The 27,161-nt window shown below is 44.5% G+C and overlaps 1 protein-coding gene across 3 annotated transcripts in view; it reads left to right on the forward strand.

The window, feature by feature from the left end:
• Positions 1-364: 364 nt before the first annotated feature.
• Positions 365-27,161, forward strand: part of FAM120A (family with sequence similarity 120 member A) — a 44,746-nt gene continuing 17,949 nt past the window's right edge. The window contains exons 1-9 of one of the 3 annotated variants that reach the window (XM_063411685.1): positions 365-1,321; positions 6,826-7,072; positions 11,727-11,809; positions 19,372-19,500; positions 19,982-20,078; positions 21,145-21,245; positions 21,534-21,817; positions 22,494-22,581; positions 25,907-26,131. In XM_063411685.1, coding sequence (XP_063267755.1) covers positions 848-1,321; positions 6,826-7,072; positions 11,727-11,809; positions 19,372-19,500; positions 19,982-20,078; positions 21,145-21,245; positions 21,534-21,817; positions 22,494-22,581; positions 25,907-26,131 — 1,728 coding nt within the window. In that variant the 5' untranslated portion in view covers positions 365-847. The remainder of the gene's footprint in view (positions 1,322-6,825; positions 7,073-11,726; positions 11,810-19,371; positions 19,501-19,981; positions 20,079-21,144; positions 21,246-21,533; positions 21,818-22,493; positions 22,582-25,906; positions 26,132-27,161) is intronic. The other 2 variants (XM_063411683.1, XM_063411684.1) reach the window with 2 other exon arrangements.

Here is a 27,161-nt window from a genome sequence, read left to right on the forward strand (position 1 = left end):
GAGCCCCGCGGGGCCGAACCGAACCGCTGCGGGGCCACTTCTGCTGCCCTGGCACGGCTCAATCCCCCGAGCAACAGGTGCCCGAGGCGCCGCTGCCCCGAGCTGGGCCCGCCACGGCGGCCGCGGGGCTGAGGGAGCGGCGCCGCCCGGCAGCCCGGGGCCAGGCCCGGACCGGACCGGACCGGACCGGACCGGACCGGGCCGGGCCGGGCCGGGCCGGGCCGGGAGACCCCTGCTCCGGTTCCCGCCGCCGCTCCCCGCCCCCGGCCCCCTCCCCTTCCCCGCCACTCGCTTCCGCCGCGCTCCCGCGCATGCCCGGGTTATGCAACGGCCGCGGCGGGCGGGCCGTGCCGGGCCAGAGCCGCAGGGCAGGGCAGGCCAGGGGGCCGTGAGGGGCTCGGGGCTCCGGGCACGGGCGGCGCCGAGGGCGCTCCGCTCCCCCCGCGCTCCCGCCGCGGCCCCGCGCGGTGTGTGAGTGGCAGCGGCGCCGCCGCCAAGTCCCGCCCGTTCCGCTCTCGCTGCCGCAGGCGGCGGCGGCGGCGGGTTGGCTTCCTGCGCGCCCGGCCGCTCCCCCGCCCCCCGGCAGTCGGAGCCGCAGCCGCCCGGATCCCCGAGCCATGGCTCTGTGAGCGCAGCACATGGCGGCCGCGGCAGCCATGAGCCCCCCACTAATCCATACAACTCCCCCCTGATCGGCCACCGACGGCAGCCAGCGCTCCCACCCGGCTCCACCGCTCCCACCGCCCGCCCGCCGCCGCCGCGCCGCCCGGCCCGAGCCCAGACCCCGCTGCTGCCGCCGCCGCCGGGCCCCCGCTCGCCCGCCCGCCGCCGCCGCCCGGTCCTCACCATGGGAGTGCAGGGATTCCAGGACTACATCGAGAAGCACTGCCCCAGCGCCGTGGTGCCCGTCGAGCTGCAGAAGCTGGCGCGGGGCAGCCTCGTGGGTGGGGGCCGCCAGCGGCCCCCCCAGACCCCGCTGCGCCTCCTCATCGACGCCGACAACTGCCTGCACCGGCTCTACGGCGGCTTCTACACGGACTGGGTGAGCGGCGGGCAGTGGAACCACATGCTGGGCTACCTGGCGGCCCTGGCCAAGGCCTGCTTTAACGGGAACATCGAGCTCTTCGTCTTCTTCAACGGCGCCCTGGAGAAGGCCCGGCTGCACGAGTGGGTGAAGCGCCAGGGCAACGAGCGCCAGACGGCGCAGCAGATCGTCAGCCACGTCCAGAACAAGGGCACCCCGCCGCCCAAGGTCTGGTTCCTGCCGCCCGTCTGCATGGCGCACTGCATCCGCCTGGCCCTCATCCGCTTCCACATCAAGGTGAGGAGGAGCCCGGGGTTCCCCCGCGCGGGGGTCCCGGCGCCCCCTCCCCGCTCTGCCCGCCGGCTCCAAGATGGCAGCGGGGGCTGCCCGCGGGGGAGGGAGGGCACCCTCAGCCGCTCACCTCAGCGCCTCAAAATGTCGCCCAGACCCGCGGGGGCGGCACAACTTTGGGCGGCCTCAATCCCCGGGGGATTTTGGCTTATTTACATGGCGCTGCCCGCCGCCCCGCCGAGGCCGGAGGCCGGGAGGCCTTGGCGGGGCGACCGGCGGCGCCCATGGCCCGGCCCGGCAGCAGGGCGGCTTCTGCCTCCATGTTCTTTCGCTCCGTTGACTCAAAATGTCCCTTCTTGCCTTGTGGGCTGTGGTACCGCAGGGGAGAGCGGGTGGGCGAAAAGCATCTCTGTAATTAATTATTGAGGGGAGGAAAAAATAATTAATCAGTTTAGTTCTCGCGCAGGATGGATCTGCAACAAGTTCCCGGCTGGGGCGAGGTGTTCTAAACTTGGGCTGAAGGGGAAATGGCTCGCTGCAAAAAACACAGGGGTGCCACTTTTGGCTTTATGGAGGTTTTCGTGTTTTGCTCAGCGTTTTCTCAGTATCAACAAGCTTTTAAAACCAGTTGTAGACTAACTGCCTTACTCCATAACGGCAACACTTCTAGTTTGTGCAATCAGCAGTGCCAAGCTGACAGTCCTTCTTTTAAACTCCTTATTTTAAGGGGCAACCTCAGATTTCCCGCCCCACAAACAGCCCTTCATGTCGGAGCTGGGCTCCATGGCCATCTTGTGCTCGAAGGCCGCGATTTCAAAGGTTGCAGGATATGACCACGTCGCATCTCTCCACACGGCGTGATTTACGATGGTTTCTGTTCAGCTGAGCGATTGTGTATATTGAAACACAAGACGCTGGAAAAACAAGCCCAGGGATGAAGCTGCAGTTTTAGGAGTTGCCTGCTCACCTTCCCGCTGGGGAGGGAAGAGCAGCGGGAGGGAAGCACATACTCTTAGGCTTTATTATCTTAAATTACTTTTGTGTGTAGAAAAATATTATGTAACCTTCGGAATTGCTCTATCACTGGCAGCAGCTTAATGTTATTTGGCCTTTCGGCAGATTAGAAACGTTCTGGCCGGGCTGCAGCCCTGGGGTTGGGAGGCCTGTCTCCAAGGAGCTCACCGCACAGGTGACTTTGGGTGAAGTTTCTCCTCGTTCTGCCAACAGGGCGGGAATCACTGCTGCTCCCTGGCACTGCCCTGCTGGCTGGGCCCGGCCGGTCCGCGGAGGAGCACGGAGCTGGAGCGGGGCCATCCCGAGCGGGGCCATCCCGAGCGGGGCCATCCCGAGCGGGGCCATCCCGAGCGGGGCCATCCCGAGCGGGGCCATCCCGAGCTGAACCATGCCGAGCTGAACCATGCCGAGCGGGGCCATCCCGAGCTGAGCCCCGCGCCGTGCCGGGGATTGGGTCACCGTGCCGGGGATTGGGTCACCGTGCCGGGGATTGGGTCACCGTGCCGGGGGCAGAGCACGTGTGGAATGAACTGGAAGCGGAGGCGAAGCTCGTTCTTGCAGGGCATGTGCAGCCCTGCCAAACGCCATCCCTTGGGCTTGGCCTTGGTTAGAATGGGGAGGTTATGGCCGTGTCTGCTGGTTTTTGTGTGTTTTCCTCGTCATCATATAAGCCAAATGGTGTTGTGTTTTTTGGGTGGTGGGAATTTGTATGATAAGTAAAACATCCCTGTCATTTGAACTTTTAGGGACTTTTTAAGCTAGGAAATAGTTTTGTTCTTTCAGCAAAAAGTTTTAGGGCCCATGCAGTGAAGGTCCTTACCTTGACCTGTTTGTGGGTGCATTATATTGAGACTTAGAGATCATTAGTAAAAGCAATGAATGGGGTAAAAGAAGATTTTTTTCTTTTAATATATTAAAGTAGAGATTTTGTTTAATGCAACATGGAAATGCCTAGCACTCAACAGGAGGGCAGCCGTTTTGATATCAGTGGGAATCTGGTGCTTGCAGTAGTTTTGTAGTATATTGAAGTGGCTGTTAGTTTGTTAAGCATTTTCTGTCTCAAATCTGGCTCAGGTACATTACATCTGAACCAAGTTGCTGCATTTGACAGTGGTGTCACCTGTAGCATTTTGTTTACTTTCCAGTGCAGCTGCAGCATTAGCTCCTTTATGGTTTCTTGGTGACAGGCTTTATTCCTAATCTCTGGAATGAGTTGTAGCAGTGTGAGCACACTCATACTGAGTCCCTTTTCTGTCATTAAAAAAATGACCCAGACTTGCAAAATCTCAGTAAATACAAGATGCCCCCAGTTTTGATGGAGAAAGTTTTCAAGGTGTATGTTTATTTGTCCCTGCTGGGTTAGCCCTGGGAGTTGTCAGCTCAGTACCAGATACTGAGGGGTGTGAGGGGAGAGGTTATTGCTGTCCACACCACCGAGCCACCACATGCATGTCCCAACTGCCCTGGTGCTCTGCGCTGCTCAGCTGGGGGTGGGAAGGATGTCAGCAATTTCTGTTTGATGCCTCATTTTTTTCAGTTGTCAAGAAACTCTGGATAAATCTAGTTGTAATGGATTGATTTTCAGGTTAGGAAGGATATTTCATGGTTGTAGTGGTCACATGCATAATACACATTAAGAATACTGCTGAGCTTAAAGCACTTTCCTTCTCCGCTTTTCTTCTTCTTTTACATGATTCATTATCTTTATGAATCTGCTTTGTTACATGTATCTGTTTTTCTCTAAATCTTCCTTCAGTTTTATTCTCACTCTCACTTTGGTGTAGCCTTCCTGATGGGCACAGAGCAAATGCATCTTGAAAGTGTGATTTTTATTACATGTATAGGTGACTTTTAAAATCTGCATATGCATAAGACAGTTGTTACATTGTAGTGTTTTCTCACTTTGTTTTGAGAAGTTGGGTTTGAGAATACTGATTGACTTTAAATATGAAACTGATTTTCATATTATTAGGAACATTTGAGTCTGGAGTAGGTTTCTGTGTGAAGCTAGGAACTGGATATGAATTTAATCCATTTTGATAATTAGAGAGGAGAAAAAGTAATGTCTTCTATCGAGAACAATTATAAATCACTCACAGATGGTTTCAGCAGGATGTAAAAGTAACAGGTTCCTCCAGGTTATAACAAATATCCTGCAGGTTCTTAGTTTCATGGTGACCTGGTGTTTTTCAATTTGGGGGGAATAATTCTTAAGAGAAACTTCTATGCAAAGTAGGTTTGCTAAAATTTAAGTATTTAGGCAGTGGAGTTCTTAATAACTCTAGTACTTTAGGGAGACTGTTTTGTTTTCAGTACCTAAAGGTGCTCTTGTGTATTTACTCAGGCAGGATTCTCTCTGAGCCAGCACCATTAATGTTTACACAAGATTTAGACTTGAAAATGATTCCAAACTCCTGGCTGTGATTTCCACCACGTCCCTCTCCCTGGGTTGCTTTTGAAGCCTGCATGTTCCTGGGTACCACTGCATTTGTGAGAGCCATGAGGTATTTCCCTGACTCCCATCTTGTTGGAGTTTCAGCTTGTGGGCTGACTGTATTTGGTAAATACAACTTTTCCCTGTGATGGTTCAGTTATCTGAACATGGATTCTGGTATTCCCTGAACACACAGCAGCTTCGTGCTGGGTTGGAGAGCTCTGTAAAAAGGGGAGGGATCTGGAGGCTGTGGAGGTAGAGGAAATAGCTCATAGAAAATCAGAGAGGTGCACACTGAGCTTCCTCTTGCATTATCTACACACCCATGTCACACCTAGTGCTGCAGAAGGAGTTCTCACTTGGTTTTTTATAGATCAGAGCTGCTTGTTGTGCGTGCAGAGGTTGGGTTTAGAGATATGGACATAATTTAAATCTATCTACCCTTAATTAAAAAACATCAGAGAGATTTTTCTGGTTTAAAACTGTGAAGACTGGTGGGTGGGGGTGGAGTGAAGCCTAAGTTGCCTTCCTTTAGTTAGGAACTATGTAAATCTGATGTCTTTAAATTTTTCTGGAAATATTTATGGGTTCTCCCACACTTTATGCTAGAGGACAGCATCACTGTAAGAAAAACTAGTATGTGTGTCCTCCTCACAAACAAAGTGAATTTCACAAGCAGTCCATCAAGGAAGTTTCTGAAGAAATAACATTTTCTGAAGACTACAGGTGGTAGGAGTAGGGAGAGCTTAGTGAGCTGGTGTTTGTTTGCAGGAACAGGTGAGTGCTGGCTGATCTGCTGCTCAGGATCTGGCTTGAGAGGGAACATCTCACGAAGGTGCACAAGAGAAGTAAAGTTTGACATTGTTTTCTGGAATATGGTGGTTCAGCATCAGATTCAGCAAGTGCAAGACATGAGTAGAAGAGGAAGAGTCACTGTAAACTTGCTGTGGGGGACTGCAGGGGCTGTGGAGTTTGGGACCTTGTCTCATGTTCTGCAGAGGAAATAAATAGCTTTGCTGGCACTAAGGCTGTAGTTATTCATGCGTGCTGTGGAGACTGAAGCTAATAGTTTTGTACTAGTCTATTTTGGGATAGCTGGCTATCTACATTGTTGTTAAAATGGAATACTCAGTGAGGGTGGGTTATACCAACACGCAGCTTCCAAGGGGATTTCTGTATCACTGAATGTGTGTTACCCTGTGGGTGGTAGAAGCATTAGGGATCCAAAGCCCTCAGCTGGCTGTAGTTGAGTGCTCGGACACACACTGTAGTTGTAGCACTTCTGAAGGTGTGTTGGAATGCAGGACTGTAGGTCCTGACCTATCCTCATGGGACTTTCAGTTTCAGTATAAGCTTCTTGATTAGAAAGGGTTCCTTTCATATTTCCATCATTAGGCATTGGCCCGTGTCTCTGTGCACATGTCTGATCCAGTCGTCTTCTGATTTCTGTAGCCTAAAATTTGTGCTTTGCTAGGCTACAGGAGTGGAGAGGTGAAGTTTGGGCTAAAATCTCACAGCAGTTTGCACCATCAGGTACTGTGCATGAAGGGATAGGCTGAAGATGGAAAGGGAAAAAGTTGTCATAATACAACAAGGTTTGCATTTGAAAGGTCAGCAAAGTTCTCTGTTCATCTGGGGTTATGTTTGGCCCGTTTAAAAGCGGGCCAAAAAGCTTTAAAAGGTATCCTGGGGGTCATCTTGGTGTGCTGAACTGCTGGAGTACCCACAGCCTCAAGGTTTTCCCCCTGAGCTGGTACAGACTGTGGAACAGTAGTGTCTCCAGCATTCAAGTGTTTCTGGTAATGAGCAGTTTTCTCAGATGAGTTCACTGTACACAATGCCACTGCAGTGTGCAGGCTTCCAGAAGTGTGCTGTGCTTCCGAGCGCTCCTTATGTCCTGTCCCCTTGTGCTGCATCACTGGATTTTTTAATTACTTAAAAAATACCCCAAGTGTTTTAAATTCACATGTACAGTTTCAGAAAGATGCACTGTATCATAATAGTGGTGATAAGTCAGTACTGCCATTTATGCTGAAGCTAATTGCTCTGTCTTCCACTATAGGTTGCACAGAGCATTGAGGATCATCATCAAGAAGTAATTGCTTTCTGCAGAGAAAAAGGTTTCCATGGTTTGGTTGCATATGACTCCGATTATGCATTGTGCAACATCCCTTACTATTTCAGTGCCCATGCCCTAAAACTGAGCCGGAATGGGAAAAGCCTCACAACAAGCCAATACCTAATGCACGAAGTTGCCAAGCAACTGGACCTGAATCCAAATCGCTTTCCTATTTTTGCTGCTCTTTTAGGTAAGTGAAGATGCTGCTAGTCAGCCTCACGGCTTCAGTTTCTATTAACTTTTAAAATCATGTGTATGTAATTTGACAAAGCACCTGGGGAAAGGCATCCCTTTGTTCCAGACATTCCTGCTGTGTGAAGTGGGCTGGATGTGTGTTTGAGGTCAGACATGCCCAGTTTGTAGAAACCTTCGAGCAGTGCAAACTGTAACTGTCTAGAAAGAGTTGAAAGCAAGGGTTCAGCAGAGCTCTGGCTAGCCAGAATGTTCTCTGTGGGTGGGGGAAATCAGGACAGTTGTGGTTCTAGTTTGGGTCCTGTGTAGTTTAGGAGATCTAGTTTCAGTGGTACACTTTCCAGATTGGAAGTATGCTTTTGTCCTGAATTCTACCTAAAAATAACCTATGGAATGAAGGTGCTTGCTTTGCTGGGGCTTTTTTACCCCTCAGAAATGAGTATTGGACAAATATGGCAGCACGTCAGGTGCAACAGAAATATATTGAACTATAATTGAGTGAAACTGCATTTCTGAAAGCACAAGTGACCGACGTTGTACCGTTCCATTGGTTTTGGCTGTATACTTTCTTAGCTCTCCTGCTTCTCATGCTCATGAGCTTCTCATACTCAGCAGCATGGGTGGGAATGTCTCCAGCAGCACATTTCTGCTTAAACGGGACAGTTTAAACACACTCTAGTTCCATAGCAGTGATAGAGAATAACTGTCATACTCTGTCACACACAAGAGTGAATTAATTACTGACAAAGTTGACTCCAATGAATAAGATTTATTTAGAATAGCAGTCTAAATGCTTTCTGGGAGCAGCCATGTTCTTGATCTTGTCATGCTGTGCAAAAGAAAACTGGATTTTCTTTTTAGTTTCTCACTCTGTTTCAGTATGGGTACATGATAGAAAAATAAAACTTTGAAAGCTTTGAATGAGAGAGGCTTGTGTTACTGTTTTAAATGCTAAAATTTTAGCAGTCTTTAACACTATTTGCAGTCCAGGAAGGCTTCAGTGTTAGGAAGGAAAGAACCAGTGGATTTTGCAGTAGACAGCCACAAGTATTTGACTAGTTGGAGTTGCTTGTTGTCAGTTTGGGTTTTCCTGCCTGCACAGGTGTAGGGAGGGAAGGCAGAGGTTGGCTGAGCTGCCATTGCAGGAATTGCATGACAGGCTACTATTGCTTGGCTTTGTTTTGGAGTCTATAAATAAGTTGGGGCATGCCAGTTCAGTGAGTAAGAATTACTGCTGGAAAAGCAATTTCCCATTTGCAGATATGCTTTGTGGACTTCATGGGAAGTGTGGCTTTAAGTTGCCACACAATTCCAACTGCATGGCCTGCTAGGGCTTTGCTTGCTTGTATCAAACAGTAGGTGAGAAAAGTTCTGATAAAGTTTCTGAAGGCTTTCCAGTTTTATGCAAGAAGCTTTTGGTTGTTTCCCTCTCTTGTCTTTCATGACCAAATATTTTTCAGCATGTTCATAGGAGAAAGAAATTGGAGGTAATTTCACATAATTACTCTAGACAGATTTGGTTGCTTTACCCCTCCCTGTCAAATTGGTATAAAGGTTAAAAACCTCCAGGTCAGCTATAAGTTTAGTTCTGAGCATTCCTTTGCATTTCTTGTGTGTGTATTTGGTATGAGTAAGCAGAATAAAGTTCATGGAAATCAAGATTAGAACAGAAGATAGTCCGAAGATCCTCCTGTGCTTGGGGCTTTTGTGTTATTTTTATATGAATGAATTTTAGCAACCCTAGGTATTTGGGATAAAAAGTGATTATATAAACTGACAACAAACAGATACAGTTTGGCTTAAAGTACTGGCAACATGTTTTAACTTTTGCAACCTTGGTAATATAGTAACTTCTTTTTTTAATAAACTGATAAGTGCCTGTATGCCTATAGTTGTGTGTAGCATGGAATGTGCTTTAATTAGGGTGTCTCATTTTCTTATCTAAATTTTAACATTTTTGTTGAATATCTGAGGGCTTGTCTGGCTTCACAGGTTACTCTGGCCTTGTTCTTGTGGCCTTTTTTGGTCCTATTAAGTAGAGTAAAGAAAAGCACAATGGGAAGGAATGAGTGAGTGTTTGATGACATGGGAAGACACGTGCATCTTTTCTGGTTACAGCAGTGTAACTCTCTATGCTGGTACTTTGTGTAGGAATAAAATAATGTATTCTGAAATAATTAGAGTTAAGCTGCTGGTTTAATGTTTGCAATTCCAGCAGGCCCAAACTATCACTGTAGCTTTGCTATACATATTCAGCTTTAGGGCTGCAGATGTATTACCCTGTATCCAGAAAACTAAAGTTTCTTTGTGGTCAGAGTCTTTCTTGTCATTAACTCCAAGAATTGATTTGGGGGATGCTGAAAGAGGAAAATCATCCTCAAAGTTTCAGTCTCACATTGAGCAGATGGAGAAGCCTAAGGAATGACATTAAACTGTGCAATTAAAAAATTGTTCTCAATGGCAAGTGATTTGGGATTGAGTTCCGTTCAAAGATAAAGTCTGTGTTGAAATATTCCCTCAAAATATTTTTCTGACTGTATCAACGAGGCAAATTTCCAAAGATTGCTTTCAGATGAGGTTCTGTGTACACTGTGGTTGGTTGGCTTGGTTTACAGGTTGTTGTTTTTTTCCTTCCTCCAGCTTTTCATCCAGAAGGAGTTTATAGTTGTAGCATTGTAATAGAAAGGGTATCCTTGGCATGGGTGGTTAAAATGTGGCCTGGATACTGCAGCCTATGAGCATGCTGTTAAAAATGTCTGTTCTAATTGCTGCTGATGGAAACAGGAAGTTGATTTGGGTTATTTTGTAACTTTTGACTCAAATACTTCAGAATAATTTTAAAAAGGAAAAGCAGCCCAAGCTTCAGCAAGTAGAAAAACAAACCCAGTGTGAGATATAGGGCTCTAATTCAGTGAACTCTTTAGAAAGGGCAGGAGCTTCAATTAATACCTAATTGCTTAAAAAAAAAAAACCTAAGGCATACACTAAAATAAGCCATTAAAATGGGAAAAATCAATATATGTTGAGGTTGTTCAGCCAGGTCAAGAAATAGAGGTTGCTTATGTAACGCTGATCTCTTTCCCACTGTGACAGCACTTTGTAACATGTTTAGTTATGGAATCCTGTTCTGCTCCTCAGTAAAATTTTAGAACTACATAAGGTAAGTACAGGCATCACTTTTTAATTGGACGACAGAAGACACTGCTGCACTTCAGCATACATGGTGAGAAGTGATCAAACACTGCCTGTGAGTGTTCTGGGGGATGAATTAACTGCAATGACAGATGGAGACCAAGCAAAATTGGGAAGGGAGAGAGGCCCTGACTATTTTAAAAGGTAGCATCTGCAGGAGTGATTGTCAGTTACCACAGAGCTGTCCTGCCCTGGCTACAATACATTTTTGCAGTCTTTTAGAAAGACTGTCTAATCTTACTTTGACCAGATAAGTGAGTGTGGCTGTTGTGCAAACTTGTTGAATCTTTCTGATGTGAGATTAAATTTTAGCTTCTAATGAAAAAAACAAATCATAACATCTCCTTGCTGGAGATCTCGGTAGTGGGTGAGGTATTGGTTGGACACGAGGACTTCCCACTCTGAGAAGGCCTCTGCTTGTCACCAGGCAGTGGACAGCTTTCCTGGTTCTTGCTGGTTAAAGAGCATTAAGAGCAAACTAGATGATTTTACAAACAAAATATCAAGAAAGAAAACAATTGTTGTAATATTCAGAGAATCTTTTCATATTCTTCATGAACTGTGCATTCACTAATAAGCTGCTGCTCTGTAAAGCCAGGTATTGAATATATCCTGAAGTTTTCTGCCAGAATTGTATTAATACATTCTGTTTAGCTCTTTGTAAAGTTTGGGTCCACAGCTACTAAACTTCATCAGAGGTTGATTAGTTACGTCTTTGATTAATACAAATGTTTTAGATGTTTCCTAGTAAGAATTTTTTCTTGAGTGTGATGGGCTTTGGAAAAAAAAACAGTGTAGGTGGTTTTCCATTAGGTATGAACAGTGTGGTAAGTACAATCTCTATCTCTGTCCATGGAAACAGCAAAATAATTTCCAGTTCCTTCCCTGCTGCCATCCCAAGGTCCCATCTGACCTGGTCAGATCAGCAAAAGAAGCTTCAGGCACTGGGAAGCTGCTGAGTGTCTCTGGAGCTGTGGTGTTCCTGAGGGTTAGATAAACCTGGCTGGGCCTTGCTGCTTCTCCCGTGGGGCGCAGTGGGGCAGATTCCAGAGGCAGCTCCGTGTGATCAGGAGTGGCACGAGCTGGGCTGCACGTCCCTACCAGCACGCAGGGAGCGACAGAAGGGGTTCTTGCTCTGCTGCACCTGCACTGTGGAGCCTGTTGAGGATGCCCTGGCAGGACACTCTGCCTGAGGTGGGCCCCGTGCTGTGCCTGGCCCCCTTGCTGCTGTAGGTGAGCTGGTTCATGGAAGAGTGCTCCTCACACACGCCAACTGGCTCTTGCTGCAGCAGCAGCATGCTAATTAGGTTTTTCTGGAGTAACAGAAAGCTATCTGCAAGTTTAATCTCTTAATCCTCTTGATCAGGAGTTGAGGACTGATTGCAGATTTGTTTGCTGTATGTAGAAACAGTGTGTAATGTTTTACAGTACACTTAAATGAGTTCTGCATTATGTTCCAGGTAATCATATTCTACCTGATGAAGATTTGGCTTCCTTTCATTGGAGTTTACTTGGTCCAGAACATCCACTAGCTTCACTTAAGGTACAAATTAAATATAACTAGGAGAAATTAAGCTAAAATCAATGCTACTGGCTAACAAGAGCAATGGGGTAGCTTAACTGAGAGCAGCTCTGCTCGGCCCTTGTGCTCGGTCACCCTGGGGTGTCCCAGTCCCTGGCTGCAGAGGATACCTGGGGTCATTGGCCTCACAAGGCTAAACTTAGCCTCTGTGATCCCCCTCAGTGCCCTTCAGCTGCACGAGCCAGAGCTCCAGTATGCTTTGGCTTGCAGAATGCAGCTTCTTGCTCTCCTCTTTCTTGAAGTGGAGAGTTTTTTGTTTAGTCATGTTCTTCAGCTATCAAAAATAATGAGCTATATATCTTCCTACCATCTTGTTTTATTTTCTGCTGCTCAGAGTTTGTGTGTAATAATCTGGTTTTGGTATTTAAAGTGTAAATATGCTGGGAACAGATTGCACGAGAAAGCTAAAGTGGCCTTTGGTAGGTTTAGGGGGGGCTGAGACAAGTAAGTTGCCTGATGCTCTTAGTTTACAGTATGTGTGTTATGCTGCTTCATCACACTTGCCTTGTGCATCTGCCAAGTAGAGGACTATAAAAGGGAAACTGGACACATCAGAGAATGGGATCATAGTGACCTTTCTTTCTGCCACAACAGACCCATCTATTTGTCTTTCTCTTAAGGTGTACCATGTAGCAAATAATCTGCTTTTTGTAAATTCTGTCAGACTTTTGTTATTTCTACAGCAGAAGTAGATGGGTTTTTCCCCCTTCTCAAAGTTGATTAAGCCTTGCAAACTTGTTTTGCCAAAGGTAGAATTTAAAACCAGGTTCCAGAATTTCAGAAGAATTTTTAAGGCTTGCACATGCATTGCCTAGTGAACAGCTGTGACATTTGATGTTACACTCTGGTGTTTAGAAAGGTAAGTGTCAGCACATTCCAGTGACAGAACAAAACCTGCATGCATGTTTGGTACTTCCTTGTAAAATTTGAGGTGAAAAAAGGAATAACTGTGCCTTTTCATTTCTTACTAAAGGGGTTAAAATGTAGGGCTTCTTGCCAAGTGGCTGATAAACTTTCTGGTGATTATTTTCTGTGGTCTAACCTGAGTAGATTTGTTTGTTGGTCAGGCCAGATATGACTTCAGTCAAATATGACACATGGACCTCCTGGAAAGCACTCTCAATTTATACTGAATTATTGGAATGAAAATTAGATATTTGTCATCTTTGCATCTAGATGTACCTGTTCAGTGGAAACGCCAACCAGACTCTGTAGCTGGCATCCCAGGGAAGTGAAATGTGCACCTTGAGAGCATCCTGGCCTGCCACGGGCAGTCCTCCCTGAGGGATTTTATCTGTTGGCCAGTGTGATTAGATATGAAAGCAGTTCCATGTGGCTGTTAAAGGCTCCGTGAAAACTGCTGTGCTGTTAGCAGTGCAGAGCCCCAGATGAGGGCCCTGACTGAGGAAAGGCTAGCACAACACAGGATTTGTTGAATTCCACAGCAGCCTGCTGCCATTTGTTCAGTGCACAGCCCCGAACTGAGCACAGTCTTCTGCCTGGCAGTGGTGTCAGGTGGAAGGACACATCTGCAGCAAACCAGTCTTCTTTAGTTACTGGTAATGGAACAACTGCCTGTTTGTTTCAGCTTTAATTTTACAGTGCTCATGGCTTGAAATGATGACTTGTTTCAGGAGCTCATTAATTGAGTTTAATTTCCTTGACATGCTAGTATGTCAGTGATGTCACCACAGCTCTCTGTAGGGATCTCTTCAGTGTACATTTGCACAAAGCAATATTTCTTGTAAATTTTATGAATACTTAAAAAACCCTGAAGAACATTTCTATTAGCCACAAGGCTGATAGCAAGAAGTAGTTTCAGAACAGTCCCCAAAAGCTCAAGCCTTCGTGAAAGCTAGAAATGGGGGGAAGTTGTTGTGTTTCCCCAGGATGTCCTTCCTGGGCCGTGCTTACAAACTTTGCTTTGTTGTGTCTATTTAGTGTCACAAGAGTGTTCTCCATGCTCGGGAACCAAGGGCTTTAATCCCACACCCCATTCAGCTCAGGATTTACAAAGCTTGTTCTCATTGTGTAAAGATTTTAATCTTTTGTCTTTAGAACAGTAAGGTCTTGAGCATCAAAGCCGACTGATTCTATACCAGTGGCCAGATTTGTTGCTTTTCAGGGAGAACTGTGGCAGTTAAAAAAGTGCAATTTATTTCCTGCATTCTCGTTCAATCTTTTATTATGCTGTTGCAAAATAGATACTTTTCCTGCAAGAGAAGCTTTGCCAGTTCACCAGTGAAAAAGTGTAACTTAAAAAAGGAACTATCAGCTTTGCTGGTGGAAATTGCTGGGTCTCCCCTGGAGTCACCATGGGCAGGGGAAAAAAGCAAACCAGAGGAACCCCTACTTCTGTTTTAATTGGAGAGATGTTCATCCCAGAACAGCTGAGTAGAAATGGGAAGATGGGAGGAAAATGGAAAACCTCATTGAAGAATCCGTACTTAACATCTGGAAGGAAATGAACCCGAGAGTCAGGACAACATGTCTGTGTGCTGGGTGAAAAGCCTTTCAGGAGACACCAAGAACTGCCATCAGCTCAGCAGAACTGGGAAGATTCCATGGCCGGATTTAAGTGGAGAGATATGGATTACTGTTGCTGCAACAGGGAGAAATACTCAGGAACTGGCTCTGTGACCTGTTCTGAGTCAGGATCTCACCTGTCCAAATGTCCCTGTGGAAAAATCTCGTAAGAGTGCAGACCTGCACTTGAGTCCTGTCACCAACCTGAGAGCAGAGTTCACTGAAATGACCACCAAATCAGGGGTTTGAAACAAGAAGAGTTAATCGATTTCCTGAGAAATCATCTGATTGCTAGACCTTGTTTGTAAACCAGCATTATCCTGCTTTTTATTTGTATGCTTTGGGATTTTTCTTTAAGACAAAGATAATTTGGTCATTATTCTGGAAAAACTGGTTACAGTTTGGAGCTTCATAATCAATGTGTAATACTGTCAGAATGAGTTTGGGAGGGCAGTTTCTTACCTCTGGAAAGAATTGGTGCCTGTTTGGGAGCACAGACCACTGAAGAAGTGCTGACTCTTCATTCACAGAGTAACCTTAGAAACAAAGCTTAATGCAGTCTCCCTTTATAAATAAGAAGAGTATGCAGGGAAACTCCATCTCCTTGGTTGTTCTGTCTCAGTGGAGAGGCAGAGATGCTTCTAGAAAGCAGTCCAGAATATGCAGGTTAGGCTTCTTCTCTGAATCTGTCTAGGAAATTCCTGTCTTACTCTGTTGACTTCAGAGGGTGTTTGCCAGAGGGAGACTAATACGTGAAGTAGGTGCTTGGGTAATTTGCTGCTGCTTAGATGACAAAGGTGATACTATTAAGATATACTTCAAGTAAGTGCCTTGTTGTTCGTGGGGTTTTTTGATGCCAAGGGTCATTGTAATGCAGGTCAGAAAGGACCTCAGGAAGTCATCTGGGACAGCCTCCTGTGAAAAGTGTGCTCAGCTTGAGGTCAGAGCAGATTGCTCAGGGCACTGCCTGGACTAGTCTTGAAAACCTCCAAGGCTGAAGACTGCACTGCCTGTCTGGGCAGCCTGCCCTGTGGTCTGATGGTCCTGACAGTGAGGATGCTTTGCCTTGTATGCAGTCTGAGCCCTTCTGGTTTCAGGCTATGTCTGGTGACTTTTCTCTTGCACAATGTACTGCTGTGAAGAGCTTGGCTCTCTGTGCTCAGTTACCTTTCTGTGGGTACAGGAAGGCTGTATTGGCAAAGCCTTCTCTTTGCCACACTGGATAAGCCCCGTTCCGTCAGCCCTTTCTTTCCAGAGCAATTGCTCCTGGCTCTTTGACAATCTGGACGGGCTGCAGAACCAGCTCAGCTGTTGTGACGTGTGACTGGAGCCCCAGACAGAGTGCAGTGCTCTGAAGTGGATCTGCTGTGCACTGAGGAGTGGGATCCGTGGCTCTGCTGGCTGTGCTTCTGCTGCACTCCTGTTCAGGCTGCTGCATCTTCAGCCCTGGGTCTCTTGGCACTCCTGCAGCCTGTGGAGTAGCCAGGGGTTATTCCTGCCCAGGTGCAAGGCTTCACTTCTCTAGCTATAGAATTTCTGAAGGCTCCTGTTGGCTCATCCCTGTGGCTTGCAGGGAGTTGTAGATGGCAGCCCAGCCCTCAGGCTGGGAGTGTGCTGGGCTGTCCAGGGTCTCAGTGAAGCCTGTCTGTATCTTTGGCTTCTGTTTCTGCTCTCTCCTTTGCTTTCTGACATAATTTGTGTTCCTCTTCATATCTTCAGCCTTTTCACTCACCAGCAGGAAAAAGATGTTCCCGTGTGTTGCCTCACAGCAACTGAGTGTTCGGGGTCTCTTTTTTAGTGGTTTGAAAATGAAACCGAACCAATTATCTGTTTCCAGCAGGCACAGCAGTAAATGTGCTGTTGATTAGTCTCTGCAGGCTTTGCTTCCTGAAGACAGTGGGCAGCTGGGGTTGGGGAGCTTTTCCCAAGTATAGCTTAGGGACGTTCTACACTGTCCTGATCATCCCATGGAGTTGTGCTTATGTGAGTCTGTTCTCTTCCAAAAAAGCATTTTTGCAATTCTATTTTGTCAAACCCGAGACATTTTTATCTTCTTGCTTCTATGCTTGTAATGTTACTCTGCCTCTCATTCTGACCAGTACTCCTCTGGAATTCATTGCATTTCCCCACGTAGTCTTTTCAGAGTGCACAAAGAAGTGACTTGTGATTTCTGTCAGTGCTCTGTCATGAACTGAAGGAGTCCTTTTACAACTGGCAGAGAGACTGGGCCCCTCTCAGGTGTGAGCTCTCCAGCCTGGTTGCCTGAAGTATGGCACCCACACCCATGTTTGCCTTCCAGAATGGATTTTCTGTGTTGTTGCTTGCCTGAAACGTTTTTCTAGAGGATAAGGGAAAAAAGTAACTTCTCATAAGAAATTGGTAAAACATGCTGCTGCTTTTGCACTAATGCTTTGTGTGACACTAAAAGTAAGTTTGAACCACCAACACATGCTCTGTAACTTCCACTGCAAGTCTGAATTTTTCCTATCCCTATCATGCAGTAAGACTTAGATTGTATTTTAATGCACACAGGATTAGAAACATTCTTTATGATTCAGTACAAAATCTACAATTTTGGATTTCTGGAAAGTTCCGAAATTAATAGAAAGATATTTTATTCTTTAATATCAGGAAAGTACATCTTACTTCACCATTTTCATTTCAGACTTTTGTGTAGCATAGGTCATGATACTCTTACTTTTGAGGATGTTCTCCCATCTGCATTGGATGTCTTTGAAACAGAAGAAAGTCCAAATATGTGAAGTCTCTAGGTCTGTAAAACATACTTCCAGAAGGTCTCACTTCAGGATTTAAGAGTATGCTCTAGTGAGATCTTGAGGCTGTTTATAGGCAGCTAAATGGGGGCAATATGCAAAGTGAGCCCTTGATAAAACTCACCTGGGCTTCAAACTTCCAGGGCCTGAGCTGGCTGTTAGTGCCAGAGTGATAGGATGTCTTCTCTTGATGCCAGCTTTATATGGTTTATTCAATATTGCCATCATGGAGCTCACATAAATTAACAGGAGACTGCTTACTCCTGCCATCCACTGTGTTTCCAAGCAGAGATTGCAGGAACACTCAGGGAGCAGTGCGGGGTTTCAGCAAGGGCTCTGCAGAGAGCACATCCAGCATGACACAGCCATGGAATGATTCAGCTGTTTTAGAGATGGGTAATTGTTACACATATGAGGAAACAGGGAGGTGCTCAGCAACTGACTTGGATTACCAGGGAAAGTCTGTTCCTTCTTCTGGCAAAATGAGGGCAAAATTGCATCACCAATATTTGTGACTCTGAGCTTACATGTGAGTGTGATCTATATTTAGTATTGTTGTCTATATTCAGAGTTCACACTAGTGTAAACTTAGGTTTTGGTATCTGAGGTAGAAATAATTACCCTGCCACTGACTACACTAAACAACACTGTTCTTAACTGTTCACTTTTCACAGGGGCATGGACTGACAGAACATGGGGTAATGGTCTTAACCTGAAGGGGAGGGCAAGTTTAGATTAGTTATTAGAAAGAAATTGTTCCCTGCGAGGGTGGGCAGGCCCTGGCACAGGGTGCCCAGAGCAGCTGTGGCTGCCCCTGGATCCCTGGCAGTGCCCAAGGCCAGGCTGGACAGGGCTTGGAGCAGCCTGAGCTGGTGGAAGGTCCCTGGCCATTGCAGGTGGATGGACTTTAGGGTCCCTTAACCATTGTTTCTATGTTTAATTTAGGCTTATAAAATATAGAGTTCATCTCTGGTAGCGAATGACCAGATACAGAATGAATATCTTGACATTTGTAAAAAGCAGACATTAGAAGAGGGAAATTAATAAAAATGGGTATCTGGCAAAAATTCCATGGTCTAAATATGAAGAGGGCAGTGTAAGAAATCACATCATAAATAGATCAGATAAGGATAGGGAAGTAAATAATCACATATGTTAGACACCATATAAAAGGAGTTGTGGTACGGGTTTTAAATTTGCAGAGATAAAATTAACTAAGTATTGATCAGAATTTTGCATAAATATTTCTGACAAGACTGAATTGCACTGTTTTCTAGTAGTGTGTGATCTTTTTGTGTAGAATGCAGTAAGGATGCATAAAGATTTTTCAATTTTTTTTTGTGTCTTAAAAATAGAACTGGTAAATCATAATAGGTTCTGAATCACTGAATTTTGCAAACAGACAGATTAAAAGATGTTAAAAGCAAAAACCTAGCTGCCTGTTTAGCCCAGGCAGAGGGCCTCAGAATCGTGCAGAGATTCCAGGCAGAATTTTTAGAAATTGCTCGGGCTTCCTCTAGAATGTAGGACACATGTTTGGAGACCTTGCTCCTGGCCCTGTGAGCCTGTGCAGCATTTGGGATGGGAGCAGAAGCTGCTGATGGTTGAAGAATTCTTCAGTCCTGGTTGGCAGCACTGCTCCCTGTCTGGAATTCTGCAGAGGTCCAGGATGGTTCCTTGGCCTGAAGCTCCTGTTCCCCATGTAGGATTACACAGGACGTTAAGGAGCAGCCATTCCCATAATCATAGGCCAAGTCATAATTTATTTTAAGGAGTAACTGACTGCAATAATGCTGAGCTGGAAGTCCAGGGTTTCTAATGGGTCTTTTTCATCAATTCTGCTACCACTTTGCACTCCAAAAATAAACTCTGTCAAAATATTTCTTGGCATATATATGTGAATGTATGATGATTATGGTGTGTGCTGAATTAGATGAATCATTTTGTACTGGAGGAAATGTGCAACTAGAAAGCAGTAAAAGAATCAGCATTGTTGACCTTGTGTGTTGTTGGAGCTGATACTTAACCAGCAGGTTTACATAGAGGTGAGGTTTCACATATATATAAATACCTCGTAATTATGTGAGTTGCTGTTTAAGGTGAAGTCCCAAAAGCGAAGCGGAAGGCCCCGAGGTGGTTGGACAGTAGGTGTGGGAGCAGGGGTTTGCTGCAGGGGCTGTCAGAGCTGTGCCTGCCCCGCTCACCTGCCGTGTTTGCCCGCAGGTACGTGCTCACCAGTTAGTGTTACCGCCCTGTGACGTAGTGATCAAAGCCGTCGCCGACTACGTCCGCAACATTCAGGACACCACTGATCTGGATGCCATAGCAAAAGATGTTTTTCAGCATTCACAGGTAAAGTATAAAGCCACATACTGTCTTAGTTTTTGTCATCAATTCTGCTGTACATTTGTGTTGAAGAATTGCACTTGATAAAATAGTGATTTGATCAGTTGATAATAGGAATCTGTCGATATTTGTGGTGGCTCAGCTGTCCTAATTTTATGTTCTGTGCTTTCTGAAAATACTGTATGAAAATACTGTGTTTACCCTCAGTGCTTCAAATTCTTTAAAACCAGAGGGGTTTGTAGCCTTGCTCTGTGCACTGCCTTTGAGAATCAGCCATAAATGAAGACTGAATGTTCAACCTTTATCCTTACACGGGTTGACACAACATTTCCTGTACCGGAGCAGTGCTGCAGCCCTGGAGCGTCCATAGGCATTAATCCTCAGATATGGTGTACCTTAACTACTGTACAGCCCTGTGCTGACCTACAGGTGACAAACCTGGATGTGCTTCTGACAGATCCTTTTTCTTTTCTTTTTTTTATTTTAGTCTAGAACAGATGACAAAGTTACTCGGTTTAAGAGAGCGGTTGCTTATTACTCAGCAACTAATAAACCTATGCCATTTCATCCACCACATTACCTGGGTAAGTAATGACAGCAGCCAGGCTTTTCACTTTAACTAAAACCTGGGGTAACCCCAAATCAGAAATGGTATTGGTGGCAGCATCTTACAAAAGTGTTTATATCTTCTGGCAATCTCATTGACCTGTGAAGATGAGGTTTCAGAAGAAGGTTTTCATAGGGTATGTGCTGAGGTCGTGTTCTTGAGAAGAGAACAACCTGGGTTACTTTTCTTCTTGGCTATTGCAGCATCCATTCTGGCATTAGGACTCTTGAGAGAATGATGCTATGAACAACTGAAGTCTGGTGTCCACTCCCATTCATGAGGACAGTTGCTGTTTCTAGTCATTAAAACATATTTACTGTTTCTCACTGGCCTTGCTGGCGTGTTTTAGAAATCCCTTTATAGTCTTTGATTTTTTAGTGTCATAACAAACCTGCTCAAATTGCAGCCACACATTGTTGCGGTGTTGCAGATTATTCTCAAGGCTTAAAAATTAAAATGTGTGATCACAGGATTTCCTACTCATGCCCCAGTCTTAACACTAAAATGTCATTTTAGCTGAAATTTTCTAAAGATCTTCAGTTACCACACTGGTACAGTGACACAGATTTTCTTGCTCTTTTTGAGGGTGTGGGGTGTTGTTATTTAGATCCAGAAACCTGTATTAAAGGGTTTAGAGGCTACTCTAGGTCAGATATTCAAATGACAAAGTGCCAGCTTTCTGCATCTGCTTGATGTTGACAATGTCTCCGTTATGACATCTCTAGGGTTTTTTTTCTTATAAGCTGCCTTTGATTCCCAGATAGAATAGGAATGTGCATCAATGAGAGATACAAAGACATGAAATAAGGTGAGACACATAAAATACACTTCACAAGCTAAAAAATATTTTTATTGAAAGGTAAAAATGAATAAAACTGACCTGAGGCGTAGGAGAAAACAATAATACTAACAGAACAAGAATAAATAAACTCTAAAAGCAAAGGGACAGAGAGGGTGACATTTGTGTCAAATACTGAGTGTTTTCATGAGTGCTTGGTTTTTGTTTTTTTTCCTCTCCTTTCCCCTCCTCCCCTGCAATACAGCAGCCAGACCGAATCAGTTTGGTATGCCTGGGATAGTGCCACCATATGTTCCTTCTCAGATGCTTAACATTCCACAGACCTCACTACAAGCAAAACCTGTGGTAAGTACAGCTTCTGCCCTGCTCCTTGGGAGAGGCCTGCTGTGCTCAGCAAACTGGAATCCAGGTGGGAAAGGTGTAGCCAGCTTTTTCGGTGTGGGCAGTCACTGAGTGAATTTTAAATTTGGAACCGAAGTGATGCTGCAGACTGGTGGAACAGTTTTTGTGAATGCTCAAGATGTCCGAATTTTAATGCGTACATTTGGAAAAGGCCACTTGATTAAAGAATGTATTTTGTTTTAAAAGCAAAGCCTTAGTAGCCTTCACTTAAGAGAGATCCCTTTATTTTAGGCCCAGCAGATGTCCAGCCAGGGTGGGGCCCAAGGCCAGGGTCCATACCCGTACAGCCTCTCTGAGCCAGCCATCACCTTGGAAACAGGTGGGAAAAGTCTGTCTGAGCAGAACAATTACAGTAACATTCCTCACGAAGGAAAACACACACCATTGTATGAACGGTCGTCTCCAATAAATCCAGCCCAGAGTGGGAGCCCTAACCACGTGGATTCAACCTATTTTCCTGCCTCTTCTACATCTTCGTCCTCTGACAATGATGAAGGCAATGGGGGTGCAGTGAAGTAAGTTGCTCATGAGGATGTTCTCTTACTCAGCTTCTGTTTAAATAAATTTACTTTTGAAATAGTTTACCTGTATCCTGAAAGTAAGAATCGTAGAATCAGTCATAGAATACCTTGAGCTGAAAGGGACCCACGAGCGTCATTGAAGTCCAGCTCCTGGCAGAGCTGGACTTCGCAGAAATCTGCAAATTAGCGATATGATAGACCTTAAAAAGATAGTTTTGGGTGCCTGTGACTGCAGTCATGTGCATGGTTCAATCTCACACCTTGTTCCTTAAACAGGTATCCAAAACCAAATAGTGTTGGGTGTTTTTTCTCTTCTGCCCTTATGTTTTATTGAGAGAGTGAGGTTTTGGTAAATGTCATAAAGCCTTCCAGTCCTTTACTTTGTATAAACAATATTCCTGCTTCACAGTATAATTCATTAAAATTTCAGAAGCTAGAATCTACAGAACTTCACTGAACTTGTAGTGTTTACATGTCCTAAATTTAGGCATAATGTAATGTGACTGTCAGAATTTTTTTCAAGACTCCTGCAAATGGACATTTTTAATAGAAAGCATCCCTTAAAATCAGAATATCATGTCCAAAATTCCAGTTACAGACACCAAGGATTTATTTCACTGTCTTTAAAACTGCATTTTAGTATGATGTTTTTCTTCCTGTTGTCCTTCAGCCATGTCAGTGGGAACAAAATAGGCTGGGAAAAACCGGGAACCCAGTCAGAAGGTCAGACGCGTGGAGAGCTGGGAGACCAAACAAAGGTATTTCCTTAAATTCCAGGCATCGCATTTTATTAATGTGTAATAAAGCTTTGTAGCGAACTCAGAGGAGGATTTTCAAGATTGATCCATACTATTTAGTGCAAACCTGTATGCTTTGTGAATTATGAAACAACAACTTTAGAGTATAGGAGGAAGTTTTCCAAGGACATTATAGCATATGCATAAAAACAAACATGAAATAGGATGTTTTAGAAAATACTAGATACAAACCAAGAACAAGTCAATAACCTTGTTTGGCCCTTAGCCAACAATGTCACTCTCAGATGTTGCTCTCTGGGTTTCCAGTAGTGCATGTTGGATTTTAGGAAGAAGTGTGACAGTCTGAGTGTCCGTGGAGTCAGAGTCCACGTCCTGTAGCTCACAGTGCAGTAAGCACAGCTCTGACACTGTCAGTGTTAGCCAAAGGCCACTGCAGGTGTATTAGAGCTCAACTGAGGAGTTAAAAGTCCTTTATAACTGCATGATAGGAATTTCACATAATACTTGTTAAAGTAGCTCCATGGGGCCAGTTAGTGTTGGTGCTTAATTAGGTGAGGATGGGCTAGATAAGCCCTTGATAAAGATTTATCACTATTAAAGTTGAGATTTCAAACCACGTTCAAATCAAGAACATGATGGTCTCTAGTCCAAGTTTGGTCTGTGTTTGGAAAGAACATTCAGAGCATTTACACTTAATGTCTCTGTGCCTTGACAGTGGAGCTGTACACCAACTGTTAACTCTGTTAAAAACCTTGATCTTGAGTTAGTTACACTGTGAGCAAACAGAACATTTTCCCTGTACTTTTGTCACAGGAATTCCAGTAAACTTGGGCTTTTGTGCTTAAAATATCAAGTGGATGATTTCATCCATCAGTGGTTATTATTTCTGCAGACTACGCCTGTACGATAACTGTGTCTGCCTGGGGATTAGTCACCGTATGCAAATGCTAATTTGACCTATTACATTCCTTTCTTCTCTGCTGGGCTGGGATGTGTGTGCAGCCCTGTGGGTCCCCGAGCGTGTCCTTTCCCAGAGGCAGCCCCCACACTGAGCCAGAGCTGTACGAGCTCTCACTAAACTTTCCAAGAGATGCATGCACAGGCTGACTTAAATATATCCAGTTTAATGTAGTAATGCTCCTGAGCTTTACTTGCCTGTTTGTTTTTTATTATCAAACCATTTCGTCAGCCCTCCGTAGCAGGAGAAGGCAGAAGCATCTTTTGAGCACAACAGGAAGGTTTGTTCGTTTTGTAAATGAACTCATTTCTTGGAGAGGAGAACATTAATTATTGAGAAAAGAGGTAGTGCGTCCCTAAGAAGTTGCCCTGAGAAGCTGCCCCATCCCTGGAAATGTCCAAAGCCAGGTTGGACAGGGCTTGGAGCCACATGGGATGGTGGAAGGTGTCCCTGGCCATGGCAGACAAGATGGTCTCAAAGGTCCCTTCCACTCTGTGATTCTGTGAAGGTACATGGAATCACAGGGCTGAACTGATGAGCAATGTGAATTTCTGGAGTGCTGAAAATCCAGCACAGGTCAGGCAGGTAGCAGCAGTCTTGGCACTCCTTTCACCTGACTTAAATGTCAAAATTCCTTGCAGTTATCTCACAGTGTGGTTCTGTGTGACACAAAGGTAAGCTCCTCTCATTTGGCTGGATGTACATTTCTGAAGAAAAGAATCCCCTCTTAACTGTGGTGTTTCCTCAGCTTAGATGTTGGTATATTGCTGGAGCAGGTGCAGGAGGAGCCGGGGTACTGCAGTCAGGGAATCCCTGCTGCCATGTGGGGGCTTTTGTCTTCATCCCTGTGTGCTCCCAGTGGTGACAGTCCTGTGAACTTCTTGCTGTGGTTCAGTATTGCTGACTTACAGTTGTTGGGGTAGTAGAAGACAGGGAATAAAAATCTTTAACCTGATACAGAAATGTTTGATACTATAACACAGATTTAATAAAGGTGTGATATAAAAGCACTTGATATTAGCATGTTATTTTGGATGTGTTCTGGTTTACAGGTTTTAACCATTTCGTCTATATATTTTCATTTTTATAACTCAAATGAAGTCAATATTACCAAATAAATACAATCTTTCAGTAACATCCTCTTTGATTGTGTGATTAGAGTGTCATCTAAAAAGAAGGTTGCCTTTTGATATTTAGCTACAGCCTGTTTTTACTACCTACACCTCTCTGTAGAAGCCTTTTGGAAGTTGTGTGGGGTTTTTTGTTCTTTGCATTCAGGTTTGTATTTTTCATGGCTCTGAAGGGAACCACCTGAGCTTGTTTGGGCCTATTTTTCATGTTCCATGTTGTGTGGGATATCATGCTTTGGCCATTTCCCTTTCAGCTTTGCTTTTCAACTATTAGGAAGCATATGAACTTCTTTACTCATGTTGTGAAAGTACTCATGCATCATATATCATCGAGTGGCCAAATTTTGCTTTCGAAAGTTTTTACTGTTGCTGTAATAATTTATAGGCATGAAGCTAACATGAACTCTTAAGCTCCAACCAGCTTTTGGTTTCGAAGATCAGGATTTTTAGGATTGAACTCCGAACTTTTTTTGGTTGTTTCTGTGAGAAGTCAACATAAAATCCTTAAAAAGGCTGAGAGGTTTACAATATGTTGTTGTTCATCATATTTTTCCCATAAGTTTATGAACTGCATTTCTAGAACTGGAATAGAATGCCACTTTAGTCTTCCAGTCAGAAAACTTCGCCATTTTCTCTTACACTTTTCTCAGACAAAGAGCTTTTATGTTTAAAAAAAAGCCCAAACAGCAAAAAAAACCCACCAACATTTACCAGGCTTTTGAGTTTAGACACGATATATTTTACATGTTATTTAATTGAACCATGTAATTTTCCCTGTTTTGTCTGTGATTGCAAGCTGAGAAGGGCTGTGTTTATGGAAGTCTAGATAAATTACAGACTATGTGACTGTCAGTTAACACACTGAGTTGGGAGTATCTCAGAAATACTGAGTTAAGAGGCCATTCACAGGTCATTAAAAGGCCATCAGTCCACTTCAGCGTTATGCAGTTAAAATTTTTAGAAAGCAGTAATTTTTGTTACTGTTAATAAGTTAAAAGTTTTACCATAATATTTATTTTCTTAGTAATTTGGTTCTACCAGCAAACAATGGCTGAAGGTTTCCCGAGAACCTTGCAGCCAGCTTTGGATAACATATTCTGCACATTGCAGCAGCACGATGTGAAGGTTTCCTATTTTCTTTGGGGGTGAGGGAGGAAGTTTGCTGTTTCTCTTGGCTGATCTCCTGGCATGTTTCTGGACACATCCAAAGCACTTTATTTTGTATGTTCTGTTACAGGCAGAAGGTTCCTCTAGTGCTTCTTCAGGAAGTCAGGCAGCTGATGTCAAAGGGAATCAAACCAGTAATCCACAAATCCCATGCCTTTTGTCCATGCCCACCAGAAACCACATGGATATTACCACCCCTCCATTACCTCCGGTAGCACCTGAAGTATTACGAGTGGCAGAGCACAGGCACAAGAAGGGGTTAATGTATCCCTACATCTTTCATGTCCTAACCAAGGTATGGCATTTGGAAATGAGGTACTGTGAGATAATGACTCTGTGAAGATAATTGCCCTGGCATTTCTGGCTAAAGAGTATCAGATTTTTACATCCTTTTTAATGCTCTAACTTCTCATCCCTTTATAGTTGTTTGAACCAGTTTCCCCTCTGTTTTCTAATGTTCCCCCCTGAACCTCTGACGTGGTTCATTCTTCCAATAAATAGAAGATGAGTATAATTAAAAGTGTTTATTTACAAAATCAGGGTTTTTTTCCCAACTATTTGCAGTTATTTGTATATATCTCTATGCATGGGTGTATATGTCTGTGTGCATGTGTTTATGCAGAGTCCATTTCCATCTAAAAATTCCTGTGTATGTACTTTGGTGTCTGTGCCAAGTCTTTTCTATTTTCAGTGTTCAGAAGTACTGAGATTGTTTTCTCTCCCAATCTGATCCCTCCCATTACTGATAGCTGGCCACAGGAAACACAGCAGCTCTGAGAAATTCCTTTTGTACCAGCAGCTAGCAAAATGGCACTGTCCCATGCCTGTTAACCTTTAGTCACCTTAAAAATCAGGACAATAAAGACCTCAGTCAGTTGTTTTCCAAGAATATCTGAATGTGTTTGGATGTGCAGTTATAGAAAACAGTGTTGCTGTTTTGAGAGAAAATTTTGGAAGGTTCTTTCATGCCTTTTTTCTTAAAAGGTATAAAATGCTAAATTTTTATTTATGTGTATTCAAACTCAGTCTTACTGGAAGAAATCCCAGTTAGGTGTTTTTTGTCCAGGTGTGCTCATGCATTGTTCTTGACAGTGAGTCCCCAATACTTTTTCAAATCCTGCAGCAAAAAGTCAGATTGGTGTTTTTTAGATAGCATGAATATTTTTTAAAATAACTGCCTGAAATCTGGAGCAGCTTCAAATGTGCTTCGGCTGTCTAAAAGCACACGGCTGTATTTCCAAGTGCCTGCATTAAAAGAGCAATATTTAGTTAATCCTCACATGTAGCTAGTCCAGACAAATATGTGTGTGATGGAGAAGGGAAGG

Source organism: Prinia subflava, chromosome 14 (assembly GCF_021018805.1).
Source record: "Prinia subflava isolate CZ2003 ecotype Zambia chromosome 14, Cam_Psub_1.2, whole genome shotgun sequence".
Lineage (NCBI taxonomy): Eukaryota > Metazoa > Chordata > Aves > Passeriformes > Cisticolidae > Prinia > Prinia subflava.